Genomic DNA, 17,718 nt, shown 5'->3' on the forward strand with positions numbered 1-17,718 from the left:
GGAATCTGCAGGGCCCATTGAACTTTAGTATTGCTTTTATTCCTCTGTCATGTTCCCGCAGAGATGAAATGGGATCGGTTTCTTTCTTTCACTTTTTTTTTTCCCTCCCTGCCTCCCTTATTCACGGCTCTGTGACCGCCGGTGTGCTGGATAAACGGCCGACGCTGCCTGACAGTCGCAGACACTCTCCTCTCTTTTCTTTTTTCTCCTCTTCAAACTCGCCTCCAGATTTCAGGCACTCGAAATGAAGCGGAGAAGAAACGATGTGCTTTCAGCCCCGCAGCAGTGCTGTGGCTCAGCAGCGTTCTTTTATTCCCCAAATGTTGCCGACATGGATCTTTGTTGGACTTTTTGTGAAGCAGAAGAGAAAAATAATTCAGGATTTCACTTTCAGGAACATTTCACCTGTTGTCAGCACATACAGCAGTGCTGACTGCAAAAAAAGAAAAAGAAAGAAAACATGCTTTTCTATCTAGGCCACGTTACAAAACTTGTGATGTTTACGAGCTCAGAGACAAAGTTCCTGAACCTGTCCGATCACGGCTCAGGGTGAGGTGACCCAGCCTGTTTGCTGGATTCCTGATCCATGATTCACCGTTTCACAATGAGGGTGTTCTGAGGGCGGGGCAACCTTCAATTGTCAACAAATGCTATTGATTTTCATTATGATAATAAATAAATGTGAAAATCAAATCTCATCTTGCTCGGCTCGAAGGTCGCTGCAAAAACTGCTCCCCCTGGTGGCTGGCTGCAGTATAGGTCCAAAAATCCATCTCCCCAGTCATTCCAGATGGGCTGTGGTCAAACTTAAAAAAATTAACACACCTGGGAGAAATGTTTCTCACATCTGATTGTTGTGGTGATTTGAAGATATTATTTGAATGCCTTGTATTCAGGTCCTCTTTTTTTCTGAAAAGTTTCATTTTCTTTAGTTATTTGTGGTTAAAAACAGGCTTTATGCAACGTTTGATGACTGACAGCTGCCGTTCTTGTGTATTTTTTTCAGGGATTGTAAAATATGTCGGGATGGAGAGCCATGAAGACTTTCTAGACTCTAGAAAGAAATAAAAATAGTTATCTTTGTCGTCCTGCTCCACTCAGATTCTCTCAGACCCCCCCTATAGGATGTTTTTAAAACCACTTAAAACCGCTTGCGACATACGACATGTGAATGTCACATGTAGTCTGTTGGGTTTGTTTTGTAGTTTACTACTCTGGTTTTCAGTATCAGAAAATGGAACTACAGGTGATGGATTTTATTTGCCTTTATAATAAATGTAAAACACAAACTTCGGGTAGTTTTGGCATTTTAGTTTTGTTGTTAATCATCATATCATAGCAGAATCATCACACTTGATTTTTAATCTTACACCAAAAGGTATATCATTTACTGATATAGGGGATTTTTATTGACGGAACAATAAGATTGGAACATTGAAGGTATATGCTGTCAGTTATAAAAAATAAAATATTAAGATCGGTATCGGCAGGTCAGGCCCCTAATTTATTTCTTATTTGGGCTTTCATGAATTAGTAGAAGTAAACACCTTATAACCAGAAGTAACAAGAGGTACCTCTTTCTTTTGCATCACTTCACTCCTATCTTACAGTAACACTATCTAACCTTAGTGTTGTTGTATTGTAGTTACAATGCTAACTCAGTCCAGTAGATGGCGGTAATTCATCAAAACCTGCCACCTGCACAGATAAGCAGTGTTAGCACTGTGCATTGAAGGAGTAACAGTATGAATCACTCTGACATCTGGGGATTTTTTGGCATACTGCAGTTTTTGCGGGTTTTTGCACAAAGACTACAACAAAATGAATTTTAGCCAAAGTAGTAGGCACTGCTGGTGTAGTAGGTGGTTTGGAAAACAGCCAGAGTTTCGACTGCAAAGACTCTAGCTTCACAATGGGGGCGCCTTTGACACAGGGCAGCGTCATGGGTGGGCTGAATGGTCCCAGGTCCAACCCAAACTTTTCTTTGAAAATATTAGATTTTTTCTTTCTTTCTTTCTTTGTTTTTTAAAGAGGAACAGTATAAAGTTTTCTCACTCGTTTTGCTATTAGTAGTGTTTGTAAATTAAGCCAAGTTTGGCAATTTTTTAGCCTGTTGGTAAAAAAAGTTATGACTCATTCAGCCTCATGTTTTACTGGTAGGGCTAGAGAATGATTTCAGGAAAGATTGTAGATTTTTGTCTTTGATTTAACTGTGGTTAATGCTGCTGCTTTAACAGCCAATGATACATGGAAAGTTGAGGCGGCGCAGCCCATTGGTGCGTTAGAGCACTACTCCGTGCCCAAATACATTGAGAGTTGTTGCCGTGTAATGCACTAAAATATTATGAGATGCTATCAAATATTTTAGGAGCAAAAAGGAACCAAATCTACTGCGTCTATATCTGTATAGTAACAGTTTTCTCCTAACTTTTGTAATTTAAGGCCTACCCAAAATTAAAATACTGTCTTCATCCTTGCTGTGACAGGGGTATTTTGGCTTTAAAGCCGTAGAATGTTAAAAGGAGGAGCCACGCTGTCCACGCTATACACAGACTACGGTCTCAGCATCCCCAGTGGGTGCGACGTGCATCTTCAGCTTCACATTCAGCAGCCGTTACAGAGGAAGAAGTCTGGCTCCTGTTTCAGTCACTTTTTTCTTTTACTGCAAAGAAAAAACTTGTTGCTGCTACTTTCTTGCATGAATGTTTTCTTGTTGTTGCATTTAAACAACAGCGCTACATAGCAACATACAAATATGTTTCCTCGTCACTTTGCATTCTGGTAAAAGTTGTCTTGAATAAAGACAAGTAGAGTTAAGAAGAAAATCTGCTCTCCAAAACAAATACAAGCCTTGGAAAGGGTCACGTCTTTACAAAAGTGGGTGATGGTGCTCATGGGAAATGGAGTCTTTTTCTCGGGTAAACACCACCAATTCTGACCACAGGGGGTCACTGTAATCAATGCTAAATAGACGCTCTGCTGGTGATGAAAATTTCTTTATCAATAATAACTCGACTTGAATTCTTCTTTGGTGACTCGCCTGCACGCTGAAATCGGATACATGTGAGAGAGACAGACAGGGAGCGCCCTCTGCTGGTTTAAATCCTTCCTCTTGTCTTCTTATTTTAACTTGGACCGGTTTATTTTTTAAGCATTGGATGCAGAAACAGCTGTTTCACACTCTTGCTTGTGTTGTGCTGTCTAAGTTTTCTCGTCGTGCACATCTGCAGCTGGTTTTTCTTCTTCCTTGCTCGTCGTGAGCAGCTCCAGACTGAGATTTCTGTGACTCATCAGAGTCATCATAAGCGGATCCAGCTGTCAGCGCCCTGAAGCAAACAGCAGGTCAGGAAACCTGTTGCCTCATCAGAGCTGGATGTCTGCACCGTGGAGTTTCAGGTGCTTGTTGGGGCGTGCAGCAAACAAACCGCTCCATTCAGGTGCTACCTGAGACACAAAGAGGAGCCGCGCGACGGCCACTGAGCCGTTTAATTAGAGGCCCTGCAGCTCGTTAATAAGGACACTAACGAGAAGCACCGCCCACTGCTCGCTAACGATGGCGAGCTCAGGCTGGACTCACTGAGGCTGCTGGCTGTCTGCAGCAGAGGGGGGCAGGAAGTGAAGCGGTGGCTGTGATTGGCAGGGCACAGCAGGGGGGCGTGGCCACCAGGCCTCAGCTAATTGCAAAGTTAAGAAACAGCAGGAGTCTGCAAGGCGTCGCTGCACTTTTACTCTAATCGAAGTGGGTGCTATCGACCAGGCGCGTTGTTTATGTGTGCAGATGGAGGCGTGGTGCGTCTCATACAAAGGTTATCACGTATTGATGAACGGCTGATGGCTTGTGGCCTTTGGCTTCACTCTGCTCTGCAGCACGGGGGGAAAGTGGATCGAGCAGGAGGAGGAAACATCAGCGAGCCCCACGGAGTGAAACTTCCACAGAGGACCCACAGCTTTCACCTCAGTGATACTTTCATGAAGAGTTTTCAGCTTCAGAAAGTTTCAGTTTGGGCTGAGTTTGGCGCCCCCTGCGGACAAAACAGGACTTCTCATCTTTCCTGCTTTTATCTTTTTTTTTTTTTCCTTACAAACTATACCCTCCACTGTTTATTCTAACTCTGTGCAGACTCAGACTCAGTCTTGAGCTTGACTCTGGCAATGATGCGTCCACGTCTTTCTGCAGTACTCCTCCCAAACACATGAGGGCAGCAGTGTGGTCAATATGATCATCAGATCACCTACATTTCCTGCTTCTTCCACATCAACTTTGAACATATTCTGTATTATTGAAGCTGAAGTATGTTGATGCTTAGGAGAAAGCAACTATTACAAGGAAGGAGACGAAGAGCAGACAAGGAGGAGAGGAAGTGTTGTGAATACAGGAAACGCGATCCCGCTCTGTGGGCCAATCACTACTAATGGGAATCGGAAAGCAGTTCCTGTTGAGAATCAATAAGAAACGTTATACCAAAGTTGCTGGGCTAGTGAGTGTGTTCATGTTGTCACAGTTAGATGCTGTGGGTGTGGGCTGCAGCTGGCACTGAGCCAAAAAGGAGGAGCCCAGTTTGAACGTTGCGTTTACTAACAAGTTACCAAAATCTCTGCAGACCCTACCTTTCATGCCGTAACATTTTATTCTTTATCTTTTATTTTTTCTCTTGATTTCATCATTTAATCTCAAAACATTCCCACACATTTTTCCGACTTTAATCTAAGAACATTACAAGTAACCTACCTTCATCTCATAACTTTCCAACTTTTTGTTTGACTGTAATCTCTTTTTTCAAAATTCAAAATCCCTAAATATCAATTTATCTGTGACATCAGTTTCAGAAATTTCAACTTTTTTATTCAACTTTTTTTTTCTTAAACTTTAGAAAGCCCTTTTCACAACTATAGAATACAACAGACACACTTTTTTCAGACAAAATTTTGTAACACTTTGACTGTTTTTCCACTCCCACGGGAACAAAAAAACTCAGACACAGAATAACTGATGGTCCCGACCAAATCACAGAGTTTAAGCGTCTGGAGGCCCGCCAATCAAATCGCTCATTTATGTTGACGAGGCTCCATCAAGATTTTGAGTTTTCCTTGAGGTCAAACTTTTCCGTGATTGTTGTGAGAAAATTGATTTATCAAACGTCCTGTTTTCTGATTCACATGTGAGCGGCCTCACTCCATTTGGAGCCCAATGGACCCATTTCCATCAGCAGAACAACACACTTCATCCTGTGAAGTTCAAACACACTGAGCAGAGAAGAAGAAGAAGAAGAAGGAGAAGAAGAACAGGACCTCGTCTTCACGCTTTGATACAGAGATGTTAAATGTTAAGTGCCTGTGAAAATGTGACATTTTGTGACCTGAACATAAAACTTGAGGTTTATTTTTGTCATGAATGACAGAAATAAAGAGCAGAGGAGGTCAGTGTGAGGATCTCTGGATTCTAAAAGGTACATTTATCCCTTTAGCACGGATCAGACAGCACGTCTTCAGCCATAAAGCAGCCTGATGCAACAGAGTCAGTGGATTAAAACGCCTGGTTTCCCGTCTGCCGTGTCAGAAAAGGGACAGCTGTTTGACGTCTCCCAAATAAAAGACCATATCAGGATTTTATTTTTATTCCTCTGAGTGTGACAATATCTGTGACATGCTCTGTCAGACAGTATGGCTGTCAAAGAAGATTATTCCACTTGTTTATTCTGACAGAAACTCTGCAAATCGGTGCGTTTATTTGGAAATAAGTAAACATAGAGCAGCTACAGAGACTTAGTTTGTAGGGGGAAACATCTCTCAGTGTTATTATCAGCTGGTTGTTCAGGATTATTCTCTGGACTTGTTCTCACCTTAGAGCACTTCAGCCTTCTTGGAGCAAAATGTGACCTTCAGTGATTTCTGTTGCTACTGGTTTTCTATGTCAACAACATTTATTTGAGTTTATAAGTAAATAAATATGAAATTGGTCACTGGTTCTGGATATTTCTGGATGTTAATAGATAAAAATGAACACGTCAAGTGACGCTACTGTACTATTTTGTTATAAATTATTGACTACAGTAGGCCCTCTAGTGTCTAGAAGTGGTTATTGCAATATTCTGACCTGTTTGGAACCTTGCCATAGTCATGAAGCATCAGTATCATTAACAAAGACTAACTTTGATATGTTTCTGTGATGAAAGTTGAAGTTCTAGTCTGAAACCAAAGTTGTACCAATTAATGCTAACCGCTAGCGTATCAGTGCAATTCCCATATTGGTTAGCATCAAGCTAGCGCCATTTTATTTAAATCATTTTTGGTAAATAAGTAGATTTTTACTATTTTTAATGTATTGAATAGGAACCTCTTGTCAGAGAGTAATGTACATTTCTTTGTGAGTTCAGTTCTTCAGTAAAAATTCAAACAGGAAATCCTGAATCAGAGTTTTCTTGGGAAACTGTTAGCTAACTGCTAAGCTAAGATAGCTGGAGCAGACTAGTTGTCATAAGATCTGGCAGCTCCAGCATAATGTCAAGAAAAGATAAGGGAATGGTTTATTGCTAGCTTGATGCTAACATATATGGGAAATTGCATTGATATGCTAGCGGTTTCTACGTGGGAAAGACTCGAGAGCCGTGCACCTGACTTAGCATGTTAGCACAAGCTAATCACGGGTACTTGACACATAAATGGTTAGCAGAAAGCTAACTTGCATTACTACTGGTCCTGTGCCAAGCTTCACCCTCTTTTGAGGAAAAGCTTTATTTGTTTAGTGTTTTGTTTCACTTTGGTTGAGTTTTTCTCTGATTAGCTTAAACCACTAGCTAATCAGCACGCAGAGTCACATGCGCCCTGGGTACGCTGTGATTGTCTGATGTAAACATGCTTACTCTACCCAGAAACATCTTAATCCAACTAAAACATCAGCATCCAGGCAGAGGAGGGGGTTTGAGGCAGACACAGACACTGACACACATGTATAGAGGCCCAGAGGGGACAATTGGGGAAACCTTGCAGATTCTACATTTAAAGTAGAAAATCAATCAAGATTAAAGTTTAAAAAAAAAACACTATTAGTATCATTTTTACCACAATTTTTATTAGATTCACAAATAATTTAGAATGTTAAGAGATAAGAGATAACAGTTGTAACATCAGACAGGAAGATGACAGTTGGACCAGAAATCAATCAGTGAGGACATTTTTTCTTTCTTTTTTGTCTTAATTCAATATTTTTTCTAAATAAAAGATAAAAATGTTCCGTGAGGTTTGGAAGAAACCAGAGCAGAGATCTCAAATGAAAGAGAAAATCAGTGAAATCACATCCTGCTGGACGCCATAGTGTAAAGTTTCTCGGACCACATTCTGATGTAGACTTCGGGCGTCAAGGAAGACTCATTTGTCTCATCTTCACTGGCGTCCAACATGTCCTGTCTCTCGTCAGCTGTCTCCAAAAACAGCAGTGCCTTGCTCAAAGGCACCTTTAACCGTCGACCTTCCTGTCACCGTCCTCTCCGCCCGGCGTGGAGCTCCGGCTGGGTCACCTCCAGGAGCGCCGATGCTGCTGTTTCTCCTCCTCATCCGTCTTACAGCTGCGGCGATGGAGGCGATGCGTCTCCGGTGTCGAACAGGTGAGCACAGCCATGCATTACAAGTGCCGAGCCGCCGACCCCGGGGGAGGCAGCACACACACACACACACTCACACACACACACACACACGTACAGGTATACATACTCCAGCTGGCTGCCTGGAAAAAGTGTAAAACAGCAGATCATGACAGGAAATAATCCCCTGAACAAGGACGAGCTGAGTTTATTTTGGTAACGCGGAGCATGCTGTGTGTTTGTTCTGCTGCATCAGGTTTAATATCACACACACACACAGAAACACACACTCTTACACACAGAGTCATTAGCTGCTAACAGAGTACAGTCACCCAAACTCTCTCTTTCTGTAATTAGAGGCTCCCTCCTCCACATTTCAGACTTTGATCATTCATTTTTTCCTCCACATCAAATCCAGAATAATCTGCTGAAATCAACCTGAGCTTCCTCTACGCCACGCAGCTGCTCATCAGAAACTGAACCGGACCGAGAATCAGAACCAGAACTTTTATATTTATTCATGTCAGAGTGTTTGAAAAATTGTCTCACAACCTCATGAACTCAAAGAAGAATTTAAGAAACAGATGGGCAGACTATACAGTTGTTTGTTCCTCACTTTGTGAGCTTGAATGTGGGGTTGGTTTTGTCCCGACCAATCAGAAACGAGCAGAGCCACTGTACAAATGAACTTTCTTCCGTTGATTCTTTTTGTTGTTGTTCAATGTCCAATATCAACCCTGCTCCTTTTACAGAGACACTCTGTTAATGCTGGATTCATCATTATGTAGTCACCTGCTCTGGCTGCAGCTGGGAGGGACTGCTGTGCAGGAGAGAAGCGGAACACGGCAGCTCGATGAAAAGAGTAAGACCAACAGGTGCTCTTATGCCAGAAAAAGATTTGTTGCCAACGTCTGAAAACTCTCTAAACTTAGCAGCAGAGTCGCTCAGTATGAGACAGTGGATAAACATCGGCGTGTATCGGCTTCAGTTTGACATGAAACGCTCAGAGTCACTGTGCGGTAGAAGAAACTGTAGCAGGTGCACAAATAGATGATCTCATACAGATCACACTGCCCCCTGGTGTTTTGGAGGGGAACTGCAGGGCAACACAGAAGCATGTAGAGCATAAGACAACATCAACCTCTTCTGTGAAGCAACAGTAAATGTCATCAACAACGCTGAGACGATCAGACTCCAAAAGTGATGACTCGTCACACTCTGGATTATTCAGACATAGCTTCTCATGAGAAGTCTCTTCCTGCCGGTCTGAGGAGCAGAACATCCCAGTCTCTGCTGTGCACAGAGGAGAGGTTGTGATTTGTGGGTTGGAGGATCCTCTGAGCTTCACGGGATCCTTTTCTGCGTTCTGCACGAGTCAGCATTGGCCTGAATTCCAACAATATCGCCCTGAAGGATGTAACAGCAGCTGGTGCGGTGAGCGCTACCCCCCACCACCCCACCACCCCCTCCGCCCCGTATGATATTGCACACAGAAAAGTCATCGGGCTCAGCCCCCGACAAGCACCTGTATTCGATTTCTCATCTCTGCTCGGCGGAGAGCTCTAAGCCTTGTTCTCGCTGGCACTAATCCTCGCTAGAAAACAGCTTTCAGAGGATTAGCATCAAGGGGGGCAGAGCGGCGCTCGACGGCGGGGGAGCTGTGCTTCTCTTCTTCCTCTTTTTCTTCCTCACAGCGCTTTCTTCCTCTGTAAGTTAACCTCTCACACACACACGGCTCAACTGGACTCAGACAATCTTTGACCTTCTGCTCGGTTTGCTCCCCATCGACCCTCAGTGGCCTCCATTAAAGCCCGGCACTCCCCGGTGACATCCAGTTAAAACTCCCCTCAGGTTCTTCCTCCTTCACGCTGCGGCTGGATAGCTTAGCCGTGTAATTCCACGTTATCTGCGGGAACTGGGCGGCCCACATGCTGAACCCAGCTCGACCCAGTGCTGTAAGCTACTGTACTTTATTGTAAGAACAGATCCAGGAGCTGGAGGTGAGGAGGCCCCGAGGAGCGCAGGAGGTAGAGCCTGCTTCCTGCTGCAGGCGAGCCGTGGATGGATCAGACAGACCGCACCGTCCAGGCTGCGAGGAGGCCAGAGCAGGAGCTGAAAGAGCGAAATAACGTAGAGCGTGGAGTGTTTTTTAAAGCAACATTTCTGTTTCTGTGAACAAAGAGAGGATTACCCCGCGCCGTGACGAGAAGGAGCTGCTGGAGGCCACGGCTCCTGCAGAGAGCTACTTTTTGGAGATTGTAAATTTAACTTTCTCCTCCACTGTTTGCTTCTTTGTACGACGTTCCTTTTATTTATTTCCCCCCTAAACCTCAGCAAATACTTCTTTCTAATCATTGGCTTTGATTCTGTTTCTCTCTGCAAACAGCGGGCCGCTCACTTAAGAGCACAGAGAGAGATGAAAGCTGGAGCATCCGGGCAGGGATCAAAAAAACAAAAAAGAAAAGAAAGGAAGAGGAGAAAAAAAAAGATGCCTCTTCTTCCCCTCAGCTTCCAAATCCTGCTGCTTGTGACAGAGTTGTAAATACCCGAGATAAAAGACGGCTCTGACTGCTCGTACTTAACATTCCCATTAGACTACCAACAACGGCGTCCTTTGTGTGCTCTCATGTACGGATACGAGCGAAAATTCCTCTGCCTCCGGTGCTTTGCAAAACACAATTCAATCACAGGAAGGAGAAATTAAAAAAAAGGACAGAGAGGGAGGAAAATATAAAGCGCGCAGGAACAAAAGCAGGTGATGTTTGGGGAATTCTCTCAGGTGATAGCAGAGAGGAGGATTAGGAACAAAAGAGGAGGGAAAAAGCTGTGTTCAGGAGCTGCAGAAACGTGAATATTAAACGCAGAGAGCGGCGTCAACTGAGAGTGCAGATTCAGCAGAAGGAAAACAGCTCACTGTTACATGAAGACAACGAGTAAGACTGTTGGAGGGAAAGATGGACGTCAGATTCACCTCTAAGGAGAAGGAGTTTCATTCAGATGGAAGAAATGTCTCAACAATTCAGACTTCAGAATTCTGAGATTAAGTTGGAAAAAAGACATTTTTTCTCAGAAAAATATAGGATTAAAAAAATAGACACCCAGTCTTTTTTCTTTTTTCTTTTTTTTACAATTTTTTTTAAAGTCAGAAATCTGACTGTGATCTCCGTATTCTGACTTTTTCACTGACAAGAATAGCAATTAATTTTTATTTTTTATTTATTTATTTATTTATTTTCTTTTTTTGGGGGGGGGGTTAATTTTTAATTTTTATTTATTCATTTTTATTGATGTATTTTTTTCACACACACAGAAAAAATGAAGAGGATTACGGCCACTTAAAAAAAAGAAAAGAAAAAAACAATCCACTTTGAGCTCCAAATTCTGACTTTTTCACTGACAAAAATAGCAATTACAAAAACTATTTTTGTTTTTTGTTTTTGTTTTTTTTTTCACAAAAAAAAAAAAACAGAAGAGGATTAAGGCATCATTAAAAAAAAATAAAAATAAAAAAAAAATAAAAAATAAATCTTTTTTTTATAACTTTAGTTTTGTTTTTTTTTTTTTTAAGCCCAAAAAGAAAAGAAAAAAAGACAAAAAAAATTAATGTCTTTTTAATTTTTTTTTTTTTTTTGTTATTTTTAGTGGCCCTAATCCTCTTCCGTAGAGATGCCACTGTGAGTGTGAAGAACATCTCACAGACTTTTCTGGAAGGTTTCAGGAACGCTCACTTCCAGTCCTGGCTCCAAAGAGTCGAAGAAGTGAATTATAGCTGACAGGACAGGAACAAAGGCGGTGAGGAAAAGTTGACACAGCATCAACAGTCGCCAGAACAGCTGGCACAGACTCCTCAAAGAGCCTGCAGTACAGTAAACCACCAGAGGGGGCATCATTAAGAAAAAAAAAAACTCAGCTGTGAAACAGTTCATTTTACTGGGAGAATTTAGGTTGGCCTTGTGTTTTTTTTCCTGTTTTCCTCAGATTCCACGCAGTAAGTTTGACACTACTCTTACAGTTCTGGGTAAAGTCTCAAAACTTCAGCTCAAATCTTAGAATTCAGATTTTTATTCTCAGAGTCCAGTATGAAATCTTAAACTATCAAGAAAATCTCAGGAATTCGTTTTTCTTTCTATCAGGATGCTGGCATTCAAGATCCTGTGAGGACTGTGTAAGGTATCTTCGAATTTAGAGAGAGACTCTAGGCCAAAAGGTGGCGCTGCACTCCAAACAGATCCTCCTCACAGCCTCTTTAATATGGAAAAATTTTGTTGTGAGCTCAACAGTGAAAAATTGAAGGAATGTCACGAGAAAAGTTTGGAAAAGCCGTAATGTAACTCTAAACTAGGACGTAATGTCATGAGATTAAAGTCTGAGTCCAATTTCTGCCTTTTCTCAATCCTTTACTTTCCCTTTCTGTTTCTGTCCTTCATTTTTGTCTTTCTTTGAGTTTTTTTCTCACTGTTGTGCCTCGTTCATCTCCTTCTCTCTCTAAACTCCCTTCTTCTTTCCTCATGCCACCTTCCCTTGCTTCCTTTTCCTTGTTACAAAGGAAGGATAAGATAACTGGAACACTTCCTGGCTGTGAACCCCACGGAGTGTTGGCCGCTCAGCTGCTTGTTCGGACACACAGACAGAGGAGGCGCCCTGGTTTTCCAAAGGCACCGAGCCGCTCGCCACTCGTCTCCTCTCAGCGGGGCTTTCGGTGACCCTGCGGAGGTCGGCACGGGCGACGAGCGAGGGGCCTGAAAAATGGGCTGCTGTCTGGAAAACAGAGGAGACACACACACACACACACACACAGGGTTATGAAATATTATCACTTGTGTTGATTGAGCTTATTTGGGTCTCCTGGTTTTCTGCCTCGTCAGCCGTTCCCGTTCGGAGGGGGATTTGATGACGGCTAATAAACTGCACCTGCTAAATAAAGCTCCGCCCTCACACTCCCCGAACGGCAGGACAGTACATCTTAGCCTGCTTACCTCAAGGCTTTCTGAAGCAGACAGCTTTGCTAATTTTGCACACTTTTAAAGGTCGTGAGCCAGTTCCAGACGGCTCTGACGTCACATTGACCTTGATGATCCCAAGTCCCTTCATTTTCTGCTGTCAGCTGCTGCAGCGATGCACCATTTACAGGAAGTTAAACACCCCATGAGCACCATTAACAGCACTACAGCACTTTCAAGGAATGCCGCGTCATTAATTTAAACGCCGTCAGGTAGAGCGCTAACGCGTCACAGACTTAACTGACTTTAACTTCCACGTCTCAAAGAGAGGAGAGATGCTCTGCAGGCCGCACGTTATTTCTGCCTGTGAGGAGCAACAAGCCTGAGACTTTGCTTCTTCAAACTGAGCTTCTTCAGGAGTCTGTTCAGTCTCAATGTGGCGTTGGTGTCTGGTGTTAGCTCCGTTAGCCACGTCTGTGAATAGCATGATGCTATTCTGCCTTCAAGTATTCCTTCTGTGGCTGGTTTAGCATGGCTAGCTCGTCCATCTTATTGGAGACAGCTCTTACGTTCCCAATAATGATGGATGGAAGGACAGGTCCATGTCGTCACTTCCTCCTTCTCCTCACCTTGTGGGGAAACATCAGGCCTTGCACTAGTTAGCATTGACATGCTACAGGCTGCTAATGGCTGATTTCACATGTAGACAATGCAGCCATGGTTACATGTAGGATCTCCAGACAAACACAAGAGCAAAAACAGTAAAAATATCAGTGAGGACACAATCAGTTTGGTGTCCATGACCAACAAATAAGTCGTTCAAAGAAATTACAAAAAAAGAGACGAAAAAATTACAAGAAACGTACAAAAAAGACAGAGCTGCTGCACCGCCCAGCAACAATAGCAACAGAAAAGGGCATGCAGAAAGATTAAAAAATTTTCTTCTTTGTCCGAACAGGAAATCTTGATTTTAGACTTGACTTTGGAGTAAACAAACATGGCAGACTTAAGTTTGTCGAATGTATTGATACTGGAGAAGTTTTGCAAACTCAGGATTGAGGCAAAATCCTTCTAGTGCACACACAAAGGACAGACATGCTGCAGCACAGGAAGCTTTTCTTTCATCACATTCAGAGGAAACGGTGGAGAAAGTGTTGGTTCTTGAGCACGATTGTTCCAGAGCAGAGGTCAGGAGGTCAGGTTGTGTTCCTCCTGGAGAACAATCAGAGGAGTCACATGTCACTTTAAAATGCTGATGAGTTTCTCTCCTCAGAGCCTAAAAGTTCAGGCCGAGCCAATCAGAGTGGAGCATGCTTCAGGCTGTGCTGGCAGGTGCTGCAGAGTCGTCTGAACCGCCCTGATTGGTTAATCTGCTGTTAGCACAATGTAAACCTGCTGATGGTGACCTGAACGCCGCTGCTGCTGCCGCTGCTGCTTGTGATGCATTTATGCTCTGATCCGGTCCCAGTGGGTGGAGGGTGAGGCGAAAACAACAAAACAACAGAAAGGTTGATTCTGCAGCTCTCAGCTCCCCGCTGACCTGCAGACCCTGCAGGATCCAGAGCTCAGGGCGGTTCTTAACAGCACACTGGCAGGTTGGAACAACAAACGAGGACATGCAAACAAATCTGCAGCAGTGGTCAACGGAAAAAAACATGCCAGAGACAGAGGGCAAAGGTCACAACATGAGAGAAGTGACAGGACGTCTGACAGGTTAAACCCAAACCTGAGGGTGTAAGTCTCTGAAGGACCGTAAAACTTTTGCAGCCTCTGAATCCCCTTAGGATTCAGAATTCTTTAAATCCAGAAAAAAAGTGAATTTTATTTATTTATTTATTTATTTATTTATTTATTTATTTATTTATTTATTTATTTATTTATTTATCTAATAACAAAAACATTAATTCATAATAATAATAATAATAATAATAATAATAATGATAATAATAATAATAATGTTGATGATGATGATGATGATGATAATAGTTGTAATAATAATAATAAAGAAATAATAATAATAATATAATAAAATAAATATAATTATCATAATAATAATAGTTATTGTTAGTAAATATTTTGAAATTGATTGATTTTTTTTAATTACAACTTCAATCTTAGGAGTTTAAATTCCTGCTCAGATTCAGTGTTTCCCCATCTCTTTATAATCTATTAATCAAGAAACTTTTGCAGCCTCTGAATCTCCTTAAAATTCAGATTTCTTTAAATCCAGAAAAAAATATATATTACTGAATTTTATTTATTTAATTTATAACCAAAAAGCATTAAATACTTTTATTATTATTATTATTATTATTATTATTATTATTATTATTATTATTATTATTATTATTGTTATTATTGTTATTATTATTATCAGTATTTAATGTTTTTGTCATTAAATTAATAAATAAATATGTTTTTTTTCTGGATGTAAATAATAAATATATGAATATTGATTTATTTTTAATTACATCTCTAATCTTAGGAGTTTTAATCCCAGCTCAGACTCAGTGTTTCCTCATCCCTTAATAACCCATTTATTCAAGGGTTAATTCATATGAATCATGGATCTAATGTAAGAGCAGCTGAACTGCTTTACAAGATATTTTTTCTTATATTGTGAACAAAGTGAAGAGTTTTAGGAAGAGGCCCAGGGATGAAAAAGTTGAGGAAAAAAATGGTTTATAGGATCAAACTTTAAAACGAGTTGATCAGCTCCGTGTTTTGCTTTCTTGTTTGTGACGGTACAAAGTCACTTGTCCACAGCGCTGCTCCACTTCCTGGAAAGAGCTGATAACTCCTCCCTGGTCTCTCCCAGCCAGCTCCACTCTGCACACTCACTCTTGGTCCCTCCCCTTCAGATCTACACTGTGACGATGGGTCTAAGCAACATGTGCTGAGCTGACAGGCCTCTCGTCCTGCTCAAACACATGTTGTTGAGATCAGAGCTCAGAGGAGTTTCACTTTTCAGAAAGAGAAACTCAGTCAGTTCAGGACAGCGAGTGTTGAAATGGCTCAGAAAGGAGTGGAGCTGGACCGGGAGTCCTTCTCTTGTTCCATCTGCTTGGATCTACTGGGGGATCCGGTGACTGTTTCCTGTGGACACAACTACTGTATGAGCTGTATTCAAAGCCACTGGGATACAGAGGATGAGAAGAGGGTCTACAGCTGTCCTCAGTGTAGGCAGACCTTCACCCTGAGGCCTGTCCTGCTGAGAAACACCATGCTGGAGATCGTGCTGCAGGAACTGAAGAAGAGCTCACTCCAAGCTGCTCCTGATCGTCCCTCTTATGCTGGACCTGAAGATGTGGCCTGTGACGTCTGCAGCGGGAGGAAACTCAAAGCCATCAAGTCCTGTCAGGTCTGTTTGATCTCCTTTTGTCAGAAACACCTCCAGCCTCATCATGAATCTCCGGCCTATGAGAGACACAAGCTGGTGGAGCCGTCCAGGAGGCTCCAGGAGAACATCTGCTCTCGTCACGATGAGGTGATGAAGCTGTTCTGCCGTACTGATCAGCAGTCGATCTGTTACCTCTGCTCTGTGGACCAACACAAAGGCCACGACACCGTCTCAGCTGCAGCAGAAAGGAGCCAGAAGCAGAGAGAGCTGGAGGAGAGTCGACTTCACATCCAACAGAGAATCCAGGACAGAGAGAAAGACGTGAAGCTGCTCCAACAGGAGGTGGAGGCTATCAATGGCTCGGCTGATGGAGCCGTGGAGCACAGCCAGAAGATCTTCAGCCAGCTGATCCGTCTCCTGGAGAAACGAGGCTCTGACGTGGAGCAGCGGGTCAGATCCCAGCAGCAAACTGAAGTGAGTCGAGTCAAAGAGCTTCAGGAGAAGCTGGAGCAGGAGATCGCTGAGCTGAAGAGGAAAGACGCTGAGCTGCAGACGCTCTCACACACACAGGACCACAACCAGTTTCTCCACAGCTACCCCTCACTGTCAGCACTCAGTGGATCTGCTCACTCATCCAGCATCAAGACCCGTCCTCTGGCCTACTTTGAGGATGTGACAGCAGCTGTGTCAGCAGGCAGAGATCAGCTACAGGAGGCTCTGACAGTCACATGGACAAACGTCTCACAGGCAGCGGCTGGAGTAGATGTTTTACTGTCAGATCCAGCAGAGCCTCAGACTAGAGCTGATTTCTTAAGATATTCATGTCGACTTACTCTGGATCCAAACACAGCAGAAATAGAGATTTCAATATCTAAAGGAGGCAGAAAAGCAACACAGACGGATCAACCTCAGTATTATTCTCGTCATCCAGACAGATTCACTGATTATTGTCAGGTCCTGAGTACAGAGAGTCTGAGTGGACGTTGTTACTGGGAGGTGGAGTGGAAAGGGAGTGGAGTTGGTGTAGCAGTCTCATACAAGAGTATCAGCAGATCAGGAGATCATTCCTTATTTGGACAAAATGCCAAATCTTGGAGGTTAGAGTGTTACAACTGTTATGAATTTTACCACAACAATATCAAGACTAAGGTCTCAGGTCCCTGGTCCTCCAAAATAGGAGTGTACCTGGATCACAGAGCAGGTATTCTGTCCTTCTACAGCGTCTCTGAAACCATGACTCTCCTCCACAGAGTCCAGACCACATTCACTGAGCCGCTCCACGCTGGACTGTGGCTTTGGGGTTATGATGATAGTGCTGAGTTAACCTGGAATGAATACTCTGCACCATCCAGACCAAGAAAAACAAAGTTATTAAAAAACCCATTTGATTAAAAAAAAAGGTGATTTTTTTTAGTCAACCAAAAAGAAAAGTAAAATGACCAATATAAGATTAAAAATCAACATCATGAGGTAATATAACAAGGATTGTATGACCGAAAAAGTGAAATGTTAGGAAGCCCAAAATATGAGATAGTGTGTTGGTATATTGCATTCACCTGGAAAAAATAAAAATAAAAAAAATATTGTGTTTAACAGTTAACTATCTCATAAAAAAAAACAGGAAATTATTTATCTTAGAATTTCCTGTTTTATGAGAAACTTTATCGTACAAACAGGATTTCTTTATCCAGATGATTAAAGATTTTCAGGAATTCCTTCACTTTCCAGATTCCTGTTTGTATGAGATATTTATGTCGAAAAAGCAGGTGTTCTTTTATTTGTTTGTTTGTTTTTGTTTTTTTGTCTTCAGGTAAATGCAAAATACCACCCAGAATTTAAGACATAAAAATGTGTTTTTTTA

General features: G+C 42.3%; 1 protein-coding gene across 1 annotated transcript; it reads left to right on the plus strand.

Annotated features, from left to right (window-relative positions):
* The first annotated feature begins 15,527 nt into the window (after window positions 1-15,527).
* Window positions 15,528-17,371, plus strand: LOC141793523 (E3 ubiquitin/ISG15 ligase TRIM25-like). Its single transcript, XM_074674291.1, has one exon. The coding sequence runs from the start codon at window positions 15,528-15,530 to the stop codon at window positions 17,247-17,249; it is 1,722 nt and encodes a 573-aa protein (XP_074530392.1). The 3' UTR covers window positions 17,250-17,371.
* Window positions 17,372-17,718: the final 347 nt, after the last annotated feature.

The sequence above is a fragment of the Halichoeres trimaculatus genome, unplaced genomic scaffold (genome assembly GCF_033239565.1).
Source record: "Halichoeres trimaculatus isolate MK-OKI-2021-1 unplaced genomic scaffold, fHalTri1.1 fHalTri1_scaffold_7, whole genome shotgun sequence".
Taxonomy (NCBI): Eukaryota; Metazoa; Chordata; class Actinopteri; order Labriformes; family Labridae; genus Halichoeres; species Halichoeres trimaculatus.